Source organism: Oncorhynchus mykiss, chromosome 16 (assembly GCF_013265735.2).
Source record: "Oncorhynchus mykiss isolate Arlee chromosome 16, USDA_OmykA_1.1, whole genome shotgun sequence".
Taxonomy (NCBI): domain Eukaryota; kingdom Metazoa; phylum Chordata; class Actinopteri; order Salmoniformes; family Salmonidae; genus Oncorhynchus; species Oncorhynchus mykiss.
The window spans coordinates 11,788,945-11,807,476 of NC_048580.1; the positions used below are offsets into that span (position 1 = coordinate 11,788,945).

Genomic DNA, 18,532 nt, shown 5'->3' on the forward strand with positions numbered 1-18,532 from the left:
GTAGCAGTGTTGCAGCTCTTGACACAAAACAATGTGCCTGGCACCTACTACCAGACCACAGCTTGAAACACCAGAATCTTGTTTCCTTGGAGGAGTTTAAAAGTTTGCTTGACTCACATGTTACTGAGGAATGTGATTGTCATTAGGACTTTATGCGGAGGTACATATGGTTGATTTTTATCTACGACGTTTGAATGTTTCTGTAGTTGTAACGTATAAATGTTGTTAATTGTGTGTCTATGCCTGATATTTGTCTGAAACATGCCCCCCCCCCCCCCCCCCCCCCTCTTGTTTGGACCAGGTCTCACTTGAAAAATAGATTTGATCTCAATGAGACTAACCTGGATAAAAAAGGCTATATCAAATAAAATTGTAAAACACACTGCACTGAGCCTGTTTAAAGTGCCACAATGTTCTCTTCTTGTCTCTGTGACAACAAGCACACACACAAGGGCCCTGTTGAGGCCCCTTTTTCTGTACTGGTTTAGTTCAGCTTTAGTTCAGCTGAGAGAAAAAAGAGAGAGGGTAGAGATAGCTCAGATTGAGAGAGAGAGAGATCTAGTAACAAGTGTGCATGTGGGAGAGAGAAGAAGAAGAAGATTAAAGATGACATCACAGCTATTTTTCTCACATCCACCATTTTATGGGCTGTGCCCCCTCCTCCCTCCTGGTGATTGGCTGAGGATGAGCTAGCCTCTTGGCCTGTGTGTGTGTGTGTGTGTGTGTGTGTGTGTGTGTGTGTGTGTGTGTGTGTGTGTGTGTGTGTGTGTGTGTGTGTGTGCGTGAGACTGAATAGGGTATTGTATGAGGCCAGCGGGTTCACATATCTCCCATACGGAGACAACAGTTACTCAGACTGTGCCAGGCAGCTTGAACACACACACAGCAACAATGACAATCTTCATCGCTCCACTTGGACTGGGCTGAATACACAATAACACAAGGCAGCTACAGTGGCTGCATCTAAATAAGACAGTTGTTATTTGTGGGTGTGTTTTTTTTTATCACAATAAATGTATTCAGTATCTCTCTGACCCACAACAGATGGCTGGACTGTGTAGGCACACTAAGGAGGGCGCAAGCCAAAACATTTGTGTGTGGGTGTGTCTATGCAAAGCAAAACAGATTTAGAGGGAACAAAGACCTAACACACACTAAAGTCTAATCAAAGAGAGTACTGGCGGTCTCCATATTCTGGTCACAGATGACATGGGAATTAAAGGGAAGATGAAAGGAGTTAGTTATTATAATCTTTGGGGTCTGGTCTTTCGGTTACAGACGAACTGGCGTTGAGCGATTTAATGTTACTTTGCTTCCATCTAGCGCAATATATTAGTACTTTAACTGACCCTGTGATGTCATGAACTGTCGCAAAAATTATCGGACCTTTTACGCTTCATTTACATCTGAATGTATGGCTTTTGTCATTTCAGTCATCTCAAATGTATTTCGATATGTTTATAGCCCCGTTTCAAATGCAATCATTGCTTTATTTCACCCGTTTTACGTTTAGTTATTGACCTAAATGCTGTGTTTACTTTTTTTTTTACGTAATCACCTGTTTGGTCGCTTTACGGCAGAGCGTGGAGGTCAGAGAAGCATGATGAAAAGGCGAACCCAACCATCCATTACAAAAACCTGATCAGTTCAATACCTGACTACTTACAGTAAGACAGTGTACAAACCTATTGAAACGTAAACATATTACTGCGTTGTAGATACCAGGAAATATCGCTATATAGCTTTTCCAACGAGAACTGTCGGTCCCTCGGCTTGCATCATACCGTTTGGTCTGCTAGGCTAGCTAGCTAGCTCACCCAACCAGCATCTCCAGTCCGAAGCATTTGCCGGGTGTGTCTCCAGATCTTCCCCAGATATGGACAACAATGCCCCCGGATCGGGAGGGAAAGGTGGCTTCGGAAGTCTCTTTGGCGGAAGCGAATACTCCAACACAGAACTCGCCGGTGTCCCATGTAAGTGCCCCTGCCAATTTATGCATGTACCTACCTAGCTATCATGCTAACTAGCGTTAGCTGGACAAGTTGACATCACAGAGGTGGTTAAGGTTTATGTTGAACATGACAACTGTTGAATTGTCCAATTTTCTACACAGTGACCGGAATGAGCCCCCTGTCACCTTATCTCAATGTCGACCCCCGCTACCTCGTACAGGTAAGATATTCTAGTTAGCTAGTAGCATACATTTGACCTCAATCAATACATGTGGAATTGATTTGTGACATTCCCAATGACATGTAGACTAAGATCACAGATGTTAACCTGTGTTTGTTCCAGGACACAGATGAGTTCATTCTGCCCACCGGGGCCAGCAAAACCAGGGGGAGGTTTGAACTGGCCTTTTTCACCATTGGGGGCTGCTGCATCACAGGTGAGATGCATACTCCCTCCCCCCGTTTCCCCCGTTTCTCTGTCTCTCCCTCTTTCATCTCTTCTTTCGGTCCCTTTCACTCCCCTCTCTGTCCCTTTCACCTCCCTCTCCCAGATTTAAGTTATGTTGTCTGCTGGTTCGGCTCGTATCTGATTCTCTCCGTCTCTAGGAGCTGCATTTGGGACAGTAAATGGTCTGAGGATGGGGTTGAAGGATACAAGAGAAATGGGCTGGACTAAACCTCGCAACGTCCAGTAAGCACCACTGTGTTCCTCCAGTAGTATGTGACTTTAGTGTTATCACGTTGGAGGCGGGTCTTAGTCATGCTAATAGAAATGCTATATTGTATGGTGGCGGCAGGGTAGCCTTGTGGTTAGAGTGTTGGACTAGTAACCGAAAGGTTGCAAGTTCAAATCCCTGAGCTGACAAGGGATTTGTCGTTCTGCCCCTGAACAGGCAGTTCCTAGGCCGTCATTGAAAATAAAAATTTGTTCTTGCCTAGTTAAAGGTAAAATAAAAAATAATAAAATCTTGCTCTATATACTGCTCTCTGATTGACCTCTGACCTTGACCGCAGGATTCTCAACATGGTGACCAGACAAGGTGCATCGTGGGCCAACACACTGGGCTCTGTTGGTGAGCACTCACATCTTCCTCTCTCCTCCTCATCTCTTCTTCATCACCATGCTAACCAGGTGTCAGGGTCTTCTGTCCTTAGTATTTTTGTATTAACCATTGTGTGTGTGTGTGTGTGTGCAGCATTGTTGTACAGTGTATTTGGCGTTGCCATAGAGAAGGCTAGAGGAGCAGAGGATGATATCAACACTGTGGCTGCTGGGACACTCACAGGCATGCTCTTCAAATCCACAGGTAGGTGTGTGCCCTGTCTGTGATTAGTCTACGTTAGTGTGTCTTGTGTGCTGATATAGAGCCATGTAAACACCATGGTCTGTCTCACTCATCTTATTGTGTGTTGTGTTTTCAGGAGGGCTGAAGGGAGTGGCGCGTGGTGGTCTGGTGGGGTTAGCCTTGTCCGGTGCCTATGCTCTCTACAGCAACTGGGACCATATCAGAGGCGGCTCCTCTTCAAGTCTCTACTGAACACGTCCCTGTCTGTTTGGTTTCATCCAAAATGGCACCCTCTTCCCTCCCTCCACATCCTCAGGGAATAGGGTGCCAGTAGTCAAACCCCTCCCACAAATATCAACAGCCTCTCCCCCTGTTCACTTCCTGATTTTTTTTTTTTTTTTTTTTAAGGGGATATTGGAGGAAGGACTGAGATGTCGGTAAACAATGGACAAAATGACCTCAGAGAAACACCCCTCTGTCTACACACAACTTCCCCTGCTGCCCCGCCCACCCGGTGACAGCCCAGTCCCTTTGGGGTACCTCCCCTCTCTAGATCTGAAAAGCTATTTCCAAGGGGTTCTTGTGTTATTGTATTGGGAACTGTTTTTAGAAATGTATCTTTTGTTCTATTATTGAATGCTGTGTCTAGTAGCCGGGAAGAGAGAGAGAGCGAGAGAGACATGTTAAGAGTATTTACTAAGCAGAGGGAGACTGGGTCCCTGTTGTAATACTTTTTACATGCCTCCTCCCTCCCTGTGAAGTAGTCACTGATCTGACATGACTGGAGCGATGGAAACAATGCAGTGGAAGTCTGTTTACACCTATCCAGTCACGCCCTCCCGAGTGGTGCAGCGGTCTAAGGCACTGCATCTCAGTGCAAGAGGCGTCACTACAGTCCCTGGTTTGAATCTAGGCTGTATCACATCTGGCCGTGATTGGGAGTCCCATAGTGCGGTGCACAATTGGCCCAGCGTCGTCCAGGTTTGGCTGGTGTAGGCCGTCATTTTAAATAAGAACTTGTTCTTAACGGACTTACCTAGTTAAAAAAGGATAAATGTAAAAAAATAAAATGTCCGATCAGTGATTACTTCGAGGAGGGGTGAAGGAATGATGGATATATTTGAAGACCTCTGCTGGTGTTACCGACCGGGTATTTAAAGGGCAACTCCTCCACTTTTCAAGCTAATTTTCATTTTCTCCAAATCAATACATGTCAACGTTTTGTGAAAACGGCGCATTTCTACGTTTTGTAGAAAAGATGTGAAGTTTAAAAAGTTCTTCCTGAAAACATCAAAAGTGATTTTCAAACACAGATTTGCAGTGACGTAGGGAGCAGGCACATAGCCTGGCCTTGGGCTAGAAACCTGTAGTTTTAATCTTACCCTGTGATGTCCTATTTTTTTTTTTAGGACATTCTTTGAAACCACAGATCCTAGAAACACTGTTTTCACATATGTAGACATTGTTTTGATGATGGATAGGAGGTTGAAAAGCGGTGGAATTAGCCCTTTAAGATGTAATGACTATTAGCTCCCTATTGTAAAGCCTGGTGGTTGGTACAGAGAGCTAAAGCAAGTCTTCTCAGGCAAGGTTAATCGTCATCTAAGCGTGGTTCATTGAACCACCTCTGCCACACTGGTCTTAGACCTGATCAGAAAGCTGCTGGAAACCATGAATGTAGTCCTGTCTCTTGATGTTGGTTGTCGTCCTTCAGATACAAATCACAAGACTCTTCAAACTAAAGAGCAATGAGAAACTTTCCCAACACACACCCTGCCAAGGCCTTACAATCAGTACTGTTCTAATGCAGCTATTCATAGTGAGTGCTATTTTCCTGTTAGTTGTGCTTGATGCTGGCCTGTTTAATAAGTTGCCTCCAAACAGTACTGGAAGTGTGTGTTATCTGTGTCGCCTTGCCTGTTAATCCCACTGTAAGAACAATACAACAAACATTGGAAATGCGAATGTGTTGCCCTGGCTCTTTGTCAGTTGTGCTCATGCTGTTGTGCTCATGGTGAAAGCCTGTAGGGGAGGGATATGCCATTGTGTCTGACTGGGTTTGAATTCACCTGCCACAAACTCAGCCACACTATCGGTCAGTAAGCTAAACTAATAACCATAGTGTTTTACATCAGAAGAAGAGCTTCACAATGTTCTGCTTTTTCTGCTAATTTTATTGGGTGCATGGTGGGAAATGTAGTCAGGAAAGAGTACAACCAGGAAGTGGAGCAGTGGATGGGGACAGGGTGGTGGTCAAGGTGTCATAAGTGCCATACAAATTGCAAATATGCACCATTTTAAAATGGGATAACATGATTCTGAATGTTACATTTAGCAGGACAGAATGCTCAAGACAAAATTGATAGGTAATGGACATGGAACAACACTGAATCATTGACATCAGTGTGATTACGAAACAAACTGCAATATGGTATCTCTTCTCAAAAACAATGCTATAGTTTGATGGGTGCAGAGGGGTTGTCAGGTTATGTGTGAGTGTGGTCTAGTGCAGGAAGAAGTCTCTGATGCGGGTAGCCTCGATCCAGGGGATGTAGTTGGCGGTGCGGGTGAACACGCTGGGCTTGTTCTCCACGGTGCAGCCAATGGGGCCGAAGCTCACCACACCGTGCACCTCCCACCTGTCACGCCCCAGCTGGCACAGCAGAGGACCCCCTGAGTCACCCTGAGAGGAGAGGGGGTAGGGACATTGTTAGATCACATTCCGATGTTAATACGAAGTACAAGTATGTATTTCTTCCTCCCTTTTGGGTCTTTCCTTCCCTCCCTCTCTCTCTTGCTCCCTCCTCCCACCCTCCCTCTTGCTCCCTCCTCCTACCCTCCCTCTCTGTCCCCATCTCCCTCTTGCTCCCTCCTCCTACCCTCTCTGTCCCCATCTCCCTCTTGCTCCCTCCTCCTACCCTCCCTCTCTGTCCCCATCTCCCTCTTGTTCCCTCCTCCTACCCTCCCTCTCTGTCCCCATCTCCCTCTTGCTCCCTCCTCCTACCCTCCCTCTCTGTCCCCATCTCCCTCTTGCTCCCTCCTCCTACCCTCCCTCTCTGTCCCCATCTCCCTCTTGCTCTCTCCTCCCTCCCTCTCTGTCCCCATCTCCCTCTTGCTCTCTCCTCCCTCCCTCTCTCTCCCCATCTCCCTCTTGCTCCCTCCTCCCACCCTCCCTCCCTCTCTGTCCCCATCTCCCTCTTGCTCCATCCTCCTACCCTCCCTCTCTGTCCCCATCTCCCTCTTGCTCCCTCCTTCCCTTTCTACCTGGCAGGCAGCAGGTGGTCCTTCTGTGTCTCTGAAGCCGGCACAGATCATGGAGTCCCTGACGCGGTCTCCCCAGAACTTCTTCTGACGGCAGGTCTTGAAGTCGATGATGGGCAGACGGGCCTGGTTCAGAGCCTCAGCCAGAGACACATTCTCCTTCCCACCTGATACACAGACAGGGAAACACCACAGGATTACCTTTGAGTAACATTCTCGTTACTACTGAATACAACCCTGGTTGATGCTCTCTTGTCCTCAATCTTAGTTCTCACATAAGTGGTTATCGTCTCCCTCCAGCCTCCCACCTCCACCCTTGTGTCTCCCCCTCTCATTCCACCTTACCCCGAGTGTCTCCCCAGCCGGTCACCCAGCAGTATTGTCCAGGCTTCAGGTTGATCTGTTTGCGCGGCAGGCATGCGTAGCGTATGTGGTTGTTGGGCACGATGTCGGTGGCAGCCTTGACCAGGGCGATGTCATAGTCCAGCTCGCTGTGCGTGGGGTAACGGAAGTGCTCGTGACGGTAGATCCTCTTCACCGGGATAGTCCTCTCGGGCGTCTCCGAACGTTTCAGCCGATGCTTCCCCAGGACGATCCTCCAACTCCCAGCATCCTCGGCTTTACCCCTGAGACACACAGCATGGTGGGTAACTGAGTTCACACAGGGTTCAGACTGAAACTGTCACAATCCACACAGGTAATCTAGTAGTCTACTAATCGTTGACATTTTCTCAAGGTGTTTTGACTCTCGTCTTAACTGAGTTTTAGTGTAGGGGTTAGAGACTAGAGCACTCCTAGGGGTTATTTCTAGCTCAGGTTCATGAGTGGTAGCACACAACATTATTGAAATGGCTAATCTTACTTAGGGAGTCGGTGTGTGTCTGTACTGTCTTACTTCTGGAAGCAGTGGGCAGCGGTGAGGACCCAGTTCTTGTGGATGAGTGTTCCGCCACAGACGTGGATGTAGTGCTTACTGCCTCTGGGACGAACCTGAGACACACAGGTACCATTAACCCACAAGCAAGACCTTCCTGTTCAGTGTTTCCAGATGTCTATGAAATATGACCTGGATTTAATTACAATATGAGTGAAATAATCTTCCTTCCAAAAAAATGGCAATTAAGTATTTTTTAAAAGCAGCCTTTCCGTGTTGGAATGGTGTGGGCGTACCCCAACAACAGAATGGTGTGGGCGTACCCCGACGACAGAATGATTTGGGCGTACCCCGACGACAGAATGATTTGGGCGTACCCCGACGACAGAATGATTTGGGCGTACCCCGACGACAGAATGGTGTGGGAATACCCCGACGACAGAATGGTGTGGGCGTATACCAGTCATTAAAAATATTCATGCGAGTAGGCCGCTGATTGGTCAGCTCAGCCAATGAGCCAACATGACATCATGCTCTATCTAAGCAAGGCCCGAGGAGGTGTGCTTCCTTATTGCTTTTATAAACCATTTACCAGCATAAATATAACAGTAAACAAGTCTTTTTGCATTATACCCATGGTATATTTAAGCAATAAGACCCAAGTGGGTGTGTTCTTAGTCACGACGCAATGGGGAGTGCCTGGATACAGCCCTTAGCCGTGGTATATTGGCCATATACTACAATCCCCAAGGTGCCTTATTGCTATTATAAACTGGTTACCAGTGTAATTAGGGCAGTACAAATAAATGTTTTGCATTTTTGAAACGTCGGTTTGAGATGGAAGTTTGAGGTGGGGTTTTTTCTCTAATTTCTGCTTTGGCCACATAGGAGTATAGGACTAGTCAACAACATTATTTGGAAATGAGTTACTTTCAAGTCAAATTTTCACTTAGTCCCTAAGTAAGATTTCCTGAAGTTAGCAGAAGTATATTTATTGGTTGATTTGTTGATTGATTACCTGTAGGGAGACCTGCCATGGCCAGGAGTGAGGTCTGGCCTCGTTGCCAGAGACGATCCGTTCAGCCATGTTGGGTTTGTAGTGTGCCATGCCACAGTCCTTAGGCCAGTCTATAGGAGATAAAATACACATGAACTGTCAGTACAGTCAGACTAATACTGATCCTAGATCAGCCACATCAAAGTCTGTGGGCCAGTTTAAGAATATAAGAGATCAGAGACTATGGCTGCGTTTACACAGGCACCCCAATTCTGATACTTTTCCCATTAATTGGTCTATTGACCAATCAGATCGGCTCTTTTGCCCATAATTGGGCTGCTTGTGTAAACAGCCTTTGTGACTATCACAGGTCAGAACAATTAGAATTATATATATTTTTTAATGTTTGACTTCGTTTTAGTTATTGGCCCAAGTAGAAAGGGTTGAGATCACACTGAATAAACGAGAGCGAGGTGTAGTCGCTGTTAAGATGACTGTGTGTTTCTGGCTCACCTAGTTGCAGGACTTTGTGCTGGGCCTGGGGCAGTCTGCCGGGGGTCAGAGTGTATGCGCCGGCAGGCAGAGCCGACACACTCAACAGCAGCAGCAGAGATAGGAGCGGAGGTCCTGGAACATCAACCATCTCCAGCAGAATCACTGCCTCGTGCCCACAGCTCACTATTTATACAGCACTGGACAAACTCAGTCATATACACATACACACACTCAAAACTAATATGCACGCACACACACACACACACACACACACACACACACCCCCCTTACCCCAAGGACAAAAAGGACCACAAAGCCCCAGCGTTGGATTGTTCTCCTGCAACCAGGGGCTTCTGGGAGGCCCATCAGCACTTTCAACACACACACACACACATTCACGCACACACACACACATTCATACATGCGCATGCATGAATACATACACACAGGCACAACACGCTCCCTTGGCCGCAGACATAGGACAAACATGTAGGTCAAACACAGCTGTACTCGCCACTCACCCCATGACGCACATCACTCCCCCATCAGCCCACCCCCTGATCCTGTGTCACGTGACCCGGTGACCTCTAGATGACCTTACCTGTACCCCCCCCCCCAAACCTCACCCCCTACCCCCATAAACACACACACAATTAATTAGATCATCAGTCTACCCATTCATGCCTACAAGCTATTATACCCCATTACTTGTAATTATAAACTGGGAGGTTTGAGCCCTGAATGCTGATTGGCTGAGAGAAATGGTATATCAGACCGTATACCATGGGTATGACAAAACACTTATTTTTACTGCTTTCATTACGTTGGTAACCAGTTTATAACTCCGCGTTGCATCGTGCCTAAGAACAGCCTTTAGCCGTGGTATATTGTCCATGCACTACATCTCCCCGGGCCTTATTGCTTAAATAATCTCCCTCACAAGGCTTACTTTTACTTATCTAAACATTTCCTTAACTATAAATCGGCACCAGTTAACCTCTGTAACCTATCCAATAAAATACAAAACCACTTTATTGGAAATAGATGACATTAAATTCATCCGAACCTCCCTAGGGCTGTGGATGGATGAAGTCATCCTATATAAGTTTGGCCTGCAACTAGGCCCAAGACTCTACCACTTTCATCCCACAGGGGGCATGATGTAAAAAGAGAGAGAGCGAGAGCTTTGTTACTCTACATGATACATACAACTACCGTGTTTGTTCGTGAACAGTGAGATATGACAACAGTAGAAGCAGCTAGCGAGGTGAGTTTTCAGGCCTTCACTACGGTGAAAGACAGGGAATGTGCCTGCTCATCTGAACAGTGGCACTACACAGGGCCTGAATGAACTGAACATGTATAGTATAGACTCACTCACACCACCATGGTTCACCAAGTTTACACACGGTCTGTGAGTGCCTGTGTGTTTATTTTGAGAGGGTGAGGGAGTGTGCTGTATATGTATAGTGCAGAGAATACATAGAGTATACATATGAAAGTGACAATAGTTGTTTTGACCAGATTATTTAATACATGACAGTTTTTTTTCTTCCATTGGAGATTCTTTATAATCAACCATAGCATCCATACATTCACATTCCCACACGTATTTTAATACTCTGCAGTTAGGCAGTAACTGATCAATAACAAAACAATGAATCCTGGACCTGTTATTGCAGCCCTGAACCCAAGTAGTATCTCTTCTATTAAAAAGCCAAAACTTGTTTTACCTACTGGCAGATGCATTTGAATACCAACAGAAATACATTTTGTTTGAGGTAACAACAAAAATATTAAGTAGCTAAAAACTACACTACATCAGTACGGAGTCCAGGTTTATACAGATGGACTCCAGTGTTAGGGCAATACAGATGGACTCCAGTGTTGGAGCAATACAGATGGACTCCAGTGTTGGGGCAATACAGATGGACTCCAGTGTTAGGGCAATACAGATGGACTCCAGTGTTAGGGCAATACAGATGGACTCCAGTGTTAGGGCAATACAGATGGACTCCAGTGTTAGGCAATACAGATGGACTCCAGTGTTAGGTATTTACAGATGGACTCCAGTGTTAGGGCAATACAGATGGACTCCAGTGTTAGGGCAATACAGATGGACTCCAGTGTTAGGTATTTACAGATGGACTCCAGTGTTAGGGCAATACAGATGGACCCCAGTGTTAGGCAATACAGATGGACTCCAGTGTTAGGGCAATACAGATGTACTCCAGTGTTAGGGCAATACAGATGGACTCCAGTGTTAGGCAATACAGATGGACTCCAGTGTTAGGTATTTACAGATGGACTCCAGTGTTAGGGCAATACAGATGGACTCCAGTGTTAGGGCAATACAGATGGACTCCAGTGTTAGGTATTTACAGATGGACTCCAGTGTTAGGCAATACAGATGGACTCCAGTGTTGGGGCAATACAGATGGACTCCAGTGTTGGGGCAATACAGATGGACTCCAGTGTTAGGGCAATACAGATGGACTCCAGTGTTAGGTATTTACAGATGGACTCCAGTGTTAGGTATTTACAGATGGACTCCAGTGTTAGGTATTTACAGATGGACTCCAGTGTTAGGCAATACAGATGGACTCCAGTGTTGGGGCAATACAGATGGACTCCAGTGTTGGGGCTATACGATGACTCTTTCCCTTTCAGACTGAACCCCACCAACCCCCCTGTGTTAGTCCTATGCAGTCATCGGTTAGTCTTATAATGGGAGAATGTCCACCTTCTGGGTGTGCTTCCAGTGTTAGTCATTGGGGTTTGAGGAGCGAATGCATCGCTTTAGTGACCTGATCACTCCTCCACTCTTCTTTCTGCGCCACCCACTCTCACGGGATGACGACTTACGAGACAGCACCGGTGTCCCCTCCTCCTCTGTACCTTCTCCCTCCTCCTCTCCTCTCTTTACCTCTCCTTCTCTCTCTCCCTTTCTTTCTCCCTCTGCTTCTCTCTGTACATCTCCTTCTCTCTCTACCTCTCCTCGCTTTCTATCTCCCTCTCTGTCTCCCTCTCCTTTAGTGTCAGTCTCAGTCTCTATAGCAGCAGTCGCCATGCTATTAATCGATAAGGGTGTGACAAGGGTTGCCATTGGGGAAGTTGCCATGAAACTGGCCTTTCTTTTGTTTGTGACAGGGGTTGACGTGGTAGCGGTTTCCATAGAAGCGGTCTTGAGCTTGGTTGTCATAACAGGGGTTGACATGGTAGTGGTTTCCATGGGAGGGTTTTTGGTCTTAGACATGATCTTAACCCTTGACTTGGGTTTGGTCTTGGAAGTGGTTTCTGTGTTTGTGCTGTCTGTCCTGGTCAGGAGTTGTAGGTGTTTCTGGAAGACACAATAAGATTAGAGAAACATTTTTAACATATAGAAACCATCACTTAAATAGTCGAGCTACACACACACACACACATCTGTAGGGTTGGAAACCACACAGGGTTAACACACACACACCTACACACACCTGTAAGGCTGAGCTGAGCACCTCTGGGTCCAGGGAGGCTCCGTAAACATCCCAGGTCAGTCCATCTTCATCCCACTGCACCTGTTTCATACTACTCCTCCTCTTGCTGTGATCCCTCTCTCCACTCCTCCTCCTCTCCTCCTCCTGTACCACCACCTTCAGACAGGACCTCCTCCTCCCCATCTCCCCCAGCGGGGGAGAGCTGCTCTCCTCCCACTTCACCCCCTCCTCACTCTCCTCTCCAGGGCTGTCCAGACAGAACATACTGGAAGAAGGCAGCATCAGGTTGGAGTGGGAGCCAAGCGATGACCTCAGGTTCAACCTTGACCCTGGAGGGGACCCCAAGATTGACTGTGAACCTAGATAAGAGTTGTAGCCAATGTAGGAGTGGGACCGAGGGGGGGACCCCAGATTACTGTCCGACCCATGATCCTTTATGGAGCTCTGGAAGGACTTTGATCTAAAGTTGAACTTTGACCCTAGAGGTGACCCCGCCTGCACCCCTACCTCAACCAGCTCCCTCTGTGATGTCATCGTCCCCTCATCCTTGAACCCTGACCCCTGGGGTGATGACGTCATCAAGTTCATGACTCCTGAGTGGGCAGAGTTATAGCAGCAGCGGTGGCAGCCATCCAATCGCGAGTCACTGAGGGAGGAGACTAAAGCCACCGACCTCTGACCTCGGTCAGATGGACAAGTGCGCCTCTGTAACCATGACAACGCCAGGTGAGATGGTGGGCTCGGGAAAAACACCCAACAGTCCATCCCCACATCTTGCTGCTGTACAGGGCTGCCCAGGCTAACACCCAGGGGATGTGTGTTATTGTTAGGACTGGGACTGGGTTTTGCATTCAGGATAGGGGGCTTCTCTCCATAGCATGTCCCCACACTGGTGCACCCTGGCTGGGGTGGGACCAGCTCATTGTTGCCCCTCTCCACTAGACCTTCCTCACCTTGACCTCTACAGGAAGGAGAGGGGAAGGGGTAGGGGGAAGAGGAATGCTTGTGGGGGGAACGAGCCTCGTCTGTGTAAGGATTTGGTGGGCATCCTTTATGTGTCAGGGATGAGGCTAGGGGTGAGGTTACAGGTAGGGGTGAGGTTACAGGTGAGGTTACAGGTAGGGGTGAGGTTACAGGTAGGGGTGAGGTTACAGGTAGGGGTGAGGTTACAGGTAGGGGTGAGGTTACAGGTGAGGGTAGGGGTGAAGGTAGGGGTGAGGGTAGAGGTGAGGTTAAAGGTGGAGTTGTGGGTAGGGAGGATATTAAAGGTAGGGGTGAGGACACAGGTGAGGGTGTGTGTCTGATGGGGTGTGTCTACAGTTAGGTGTGATGGTATGTATTGTAGGGTGTGGCATGATTGTAGTGTTGTGGGTGTGTTTAGAGGTGAGGTAAAGGGTGAGGTTACAGTTAGGGGTGAGGAAGACTGAGACTCTGACGCCAGTTTGGAGCAGCGAGTGAAGTATGGGACGCAGGGGCTCTCCTCAGTTATAATCCAGGGGCGGGAGGCCCCTCCCTTCCACATGACCGTCTCTGGCGTGCTGCCACCACTACACACACTCCAACTCTCCACACGCTCGTTGCCAAGGGGAGATCCGTGCCCGTGTATGTTTTGAGACGTGTGTGAGGGTGTGTGTTGTCTGTATGGCTGCTGCTGTGTGAGCTTTGGTGTTTGTGTGTTTGGGGAGGAGTGTGTGTTATGGCTGGCGCTATGTCTCAGCTCCAGTTTTGCCCAGGCCGGATCTAGCAGATGCTGGTGTCCGATTGCCATGACTATGTCCATGGAGCTCTTGGAGAGAGAGTAGATGGGCGAGCGTTCTTCCTCTTCTTCTCCCCCTTCATTTATCTTTGTCCTGAATCCACCTGTTGACCCAAAATGGCAGCTGGCAGGGGGGAAGTGGTCCGATGACGGACGCCAGCGCCTCGCCATGGCAACAACACTGACAAATGGGAAGAAGGGATTAATCAATGCGTCTTCCAGCAGTGGCCTGGTTGTTTGTTCTACTCAGATTAATTCTTTCTTTCTTTAATTTCTTTCCCTCTACTCCCTGTCTTTCTCTTCTTTCATAAACCCTTCCTGTCAGATGCTCCCTGACTCTTCTCTTACTCTCTCGTAACACACACACACACACACACAGACGCAGACAGATTAACTTCCGGTAATAAGATTACAGGGTCCAGATATTCGATTATTTAGTAAAACGTAGGATTGAGTTAGAGTTAAGAGATCATTTAGCCCTAACAGGTGGCCACTTCCTCTCCCTTCTGTCTCTCTCTCTTCCTCTCTCTCCCTTCATTGTCTTTTCCCTGTGGAACAGCCTTCGTTGTGTTTTTGCTGGTGACTAGCCGCTGTGTTTTTGGTTGTGGTTGTGCCAAGTTGTGTCAATTGGCTGGGTGTCCTTGGGTGGTGGACCATTCTTGATACACACTGGAAACTGTTGAGCGTGAAAAACACAGCAGCATTGCAGTTCTTGACACACTCAAACCGGTACGCCTGGCATTTACTACCTCGTTCAGAGGCACTTCAATATTTTTTTCTTGCCCATTCACTGGTGATGGGGAAGCCAAGCTTCCAACAGTTAAGGCTTTCCAACCAATTGCGTTGAAAATAGATTCATTACTCGATACTGATCAACACAGTGTACGCTAGTGGCACCTGCTGGTCAAAATAATTTAGAGCAGCCAAATTATTATAGATGATACCCCATGGCACGTGCGCAGAGTAGCATTTTTGTCTTTGACCCGAAACCAATACCAAAGCAATCAGGTGGTTGTTCGGCGAAACAAGGCTTTGGATGTTATGCCACAAAAACATAAATAACGTACATTTTTCTAAACCAATCCCATCTGTAGTTGGATTTATTACACCCGCTACTGAAATGGTTGTTCCAGTTTAGGTAGTCTCATTCATGTACCTTTCAAACTGTGGCAGCCATTCTAAATGCAGATTATGGAGATCCACTTTAGGATTTCAATTGTAATTATACATCACTTTGCTAGCCAGTTTGTGACTTGATGTTGGGTTTTCTTTAGCTTATGCTGGTCTCCAGTGTCCAAAACACAGTGAAGGCTAGTCACCAGCAAAAACACAACGAAGGCTGGTCACCAGCAAAAACACAAGGAAAGCTGGTCACCAGCAAAAACACAGTGAAGGCTAGTCACCAGCAAAAACACAGTGAAGGCTAGTCACCAGCAAAAACACAACGAAGGCTGGTCACCAGCAAAAACACAAGGAAGGCTGGTCTGCCAGCAAAAACACAAGGAAGGCTGGTCTGCCAGCTAGACCATGCTGGTCAGATCAGCTTGACCACCTAGACCCTCATATCCAACTAACATGTCCAGAGTTTTTTTTCCACAGTAATAATGTCTTCACACTAATAAAGCAGCTTACTGTTTGCATTTTTGTTCCCATGACAACCAAGAAACGCAGGGCAAGTTCAACTAGAAAATTATTGTGTAATGTGAGCACCCACGTCCTGGGGTTGAGGATAAACAGAATGAAATGAGGAAATGTGAGCACCCACGTCCTGGGGTTGAGGATAAACAGAATGAAATGGGGAAATGTGAGCACCCACGTCCTGGGGTTGAGGATAAACAGAATGAAATGGGGAAATGTGAGCACCCACGTCCTGGGGTTGAGGATAAACAGAATGAAATGAGGAAATGTGAGCACCCACGTCCTGGGGTTGAGGATAAACAGAATGAAATGAGGAAATGTGAGCACCCACGTCCTGGGGTTGAGGATAAACAGAATGAAATGGGGAAATGTGAGCACCCACGTCTTGGGGTTGAGGATAAACAGAATGAAACGGGGAAATGTGAGCACGTCTAAATTAAGATTTTAGAAGTTGTATATTGTATGCCCAGCATTAAACAATGCTAGTCAAACCACCTTGAACAGCATCCAACAAGCACTGACCAGCATGGACCAGCAGAAAAGGAGAATAACAATAAGCTCATGGAAAACAATTCAACTAAGTTTATCTCTCTGGATCCTATGATTGAGTTAGCGATGAGTTGAAAAAATACAAAGCCACATGACCACGCCTACTGAGTGTTTGTCCTGTGTCCTGTGTCCTGTGTCCTGTGTCCTGTGTCTGTGCCAGACAGTGTGTTTGTGGGTGTATTAAACCTTCCAGATAGCTGAGAAGCTTTCAAAAACCCAGTCAAACTGCCTGCTATTGGAGAGAAAAACACACAACACACATCCAAATTTGTCCTCAATCCAACCCACACATCCCCTCTGTCTCCTGTCTCTCTCGCACAAACTGACCTCACCTTACAAATGCTTAAGGCCAGTTTCACACACACAGATTAAACATACAGATGAGGTTAAATATATTGGCACCCTTGCTTGGTTCACTATTTATTTTTAAAATACGTTGACATTTAAAGACTTTGTTTGATTTACAACTGCACAGGACCAAGAAAATATATATATTTTTAATTGAAATTAAGATTTTTCACTTCAAAGTAAAAACCTTTCAAACTAAATTTAAAAAAATGAAAATACATTTGTTTGGAAGAACTTATTGTCCTTTACTGTGTAATGCATCTCACCTGTGGTACGTTTCAGGTGCCTACAGGGTAAAACATCGCCATTCAACCAGTTTTGAAAGAAAAAACTAAACATTCTTCTCAATTCAACCAGGCAAGTCAGTTAAGAACAAATTCTTATTTAAAATGACCGCCTAACCCGGACGGCGCTGGGCCAATTGTGCGCCGCCCTATGGGACTCCCAATCACGGCTGGTTGTGATACAGCCTAGATTCGAGGGTCTGTAGTAACGCATGCAGTGCCTTAGACCGCTGCGCCACTCAGGAGCCATTGCATTTTAAAATACAAGGGTGTCAAAATATTTGACCGCAACTGTATTCCCGGACTAAGATACTTTCAATGGAGAGTCAATATTGAGCGTGCCATCTAGTCCAGGAGTATGGTTAATCTGGGCCGTGGAAATCAACCTGTACTCACGAAAACTCACTCTTTCCCAACCATGGGATATACTCTATAGTGTCTTACCTTTATGAGTCCTGTTGTACTCTACTGCTCTTCTCCTCCACACCTGACTCTACCTGCTTCATACTGCTCTTCCTCTTATACACCTCTCTTCCGCACCTGACTCTACCTGCTTCATACTGGTCCTCCTCTTGTACACCTCTCTTCCGCACCTGACTCCACCTGCTTCATACTGCTCCTCCTCTTATACACCTCTCTTCCGCACCTGACTCTACCTGCTTCATACTGCTCCTCCTCTTATACACCTCTCCTTCATTCCCTTCTTTCCTCTCTCACACTCATTCTATCACTTCCTCTCTTCTGTCTCGCTCTCTAACTCTCTCTCTGAGCCCAAGATGAGCAGGTGGCCGTGTGTGTGTGTGACTTAGAGCTTTAGCATTAGCATTAGCCCTATGGATTAGCATCTTGTCATCTCATTAGCTGCAGCTCTGCTCTCTCAGACTGACCAAATCCCTGAGCTCTGTGTGTGTGTGTGTGTGTGCGTGCGTGCGTGCGTGTGTGCGTGTGTGCAACGATTATTGCTCAGATGGAAAATCAACATTTTTCCCGATGGCCCAATAAAAATAATATGAATGATGTTTGTCTGTGTTGATTTCCACGGCCCAGATTAAGCGTACTCCTGGACTGGCACGCTCAATGTTGAATCTCCATTGAAAGTATTTTTACAGAATACAGTTGAGGTCTGATATATTGGCACCCTGTAGGCACCCTGTAGGCACCCGTAGGCACCTGAAAGGCACCACAGGTGTTACCCTGTAGGCACCCGTAGGCACCTGAAAGGCACCACAGGTGTTACCCTGTAGGCACCTGAAAGGCACCACAGGTGAGACCCTGTAGGCACCCGTAGTCACCTGAAAGGCACCACAGGTGAGATACATTACAGAGTAAAGGACAATAATTGCTTCCAACAAAAGTAATTTACATTTTTTATAATTTAGTCTTTTACTTTGAAGTGAAAAATCGTATTTCCATTTTTGAAAGTTTGTTTAAACACAATCTACATGAGGATGCCCCCATCCATATCAACGGAGCTTAGGACTTAACATATTCCACACAGTCGTGTAGAGGGCACTACGACGCCTCTTCCCCCTCAGGAGTCTGAAAAGATTTGGCATGAGCCCTCAGATCCTCAAAAAGTTCTACAGCTGCACCATCGAGAGCATCTTGATTGGCTG

At 46.7% G+C, this 18,532-nt stretch overlaps 2 protein-coding genes across 2 annotated transcripts; one reads left to right on the forward strand and one right to left on the reverse strand.

Annotated features, from left to right (window-relative positions):
* The first annotated feature begins 1,221 nt into the window (after window positions 1-1,221).
* On the forward strand, window positions 1,222-5,203 carry LOC110491349 (mitochondrial import inner membrane translocase subunit Tim23). The gene is made up of 7 exons (XM_021564728.2): window positions 1,222-1,973; window positions 2,114-2,172; window positions 2,296-2,389; window positions 2,559-2,643; window positions 2,967-3,025; window positions 3,149-3,259; window positions 3,375-5,203. Exons 1-7 carry the CDS (start codon window positions 1,877-1,879, stop codon window positions 3,488-3,490), a joined length of 621 nt encoding a protein of 206 aa, XP_021420403.1. The 5' UTR covers window positions 1,222-1,876; the 3' UTR covers window positions 3,491-5,203.
* Window positions 5,204-5,394: 191 nt separating this feature from the next.
* On the reverse strand, window positions 5,395-12,920 carry LOC118939489 (testisin-like). Its single transcript, XM_036945872.1, has 8 exons — window positions 12,332-12,920; window positions 12,131-12,205; window positions 8,884-9,048; window positions 8,392-8,501; window positions 7,395-7,489; window positions 6,845-7,125; window positions 6,503-6,666; window positions 5,395-5,921 (listed from the first exon to the last, which is right to left on the reverse strand). Exons 1-8 carry the CDS (start codon window positions 12,918-12,920, stop codon window positions 5,742-5,744), a joined length of 1,659 nt encoding a protein of 552 aa, XP_036801767.1. The 3' UTR covers window positions 5,395-5,741.
* Window positions 12,921-18,532: the final 5,612 nt, after the last annotated feature.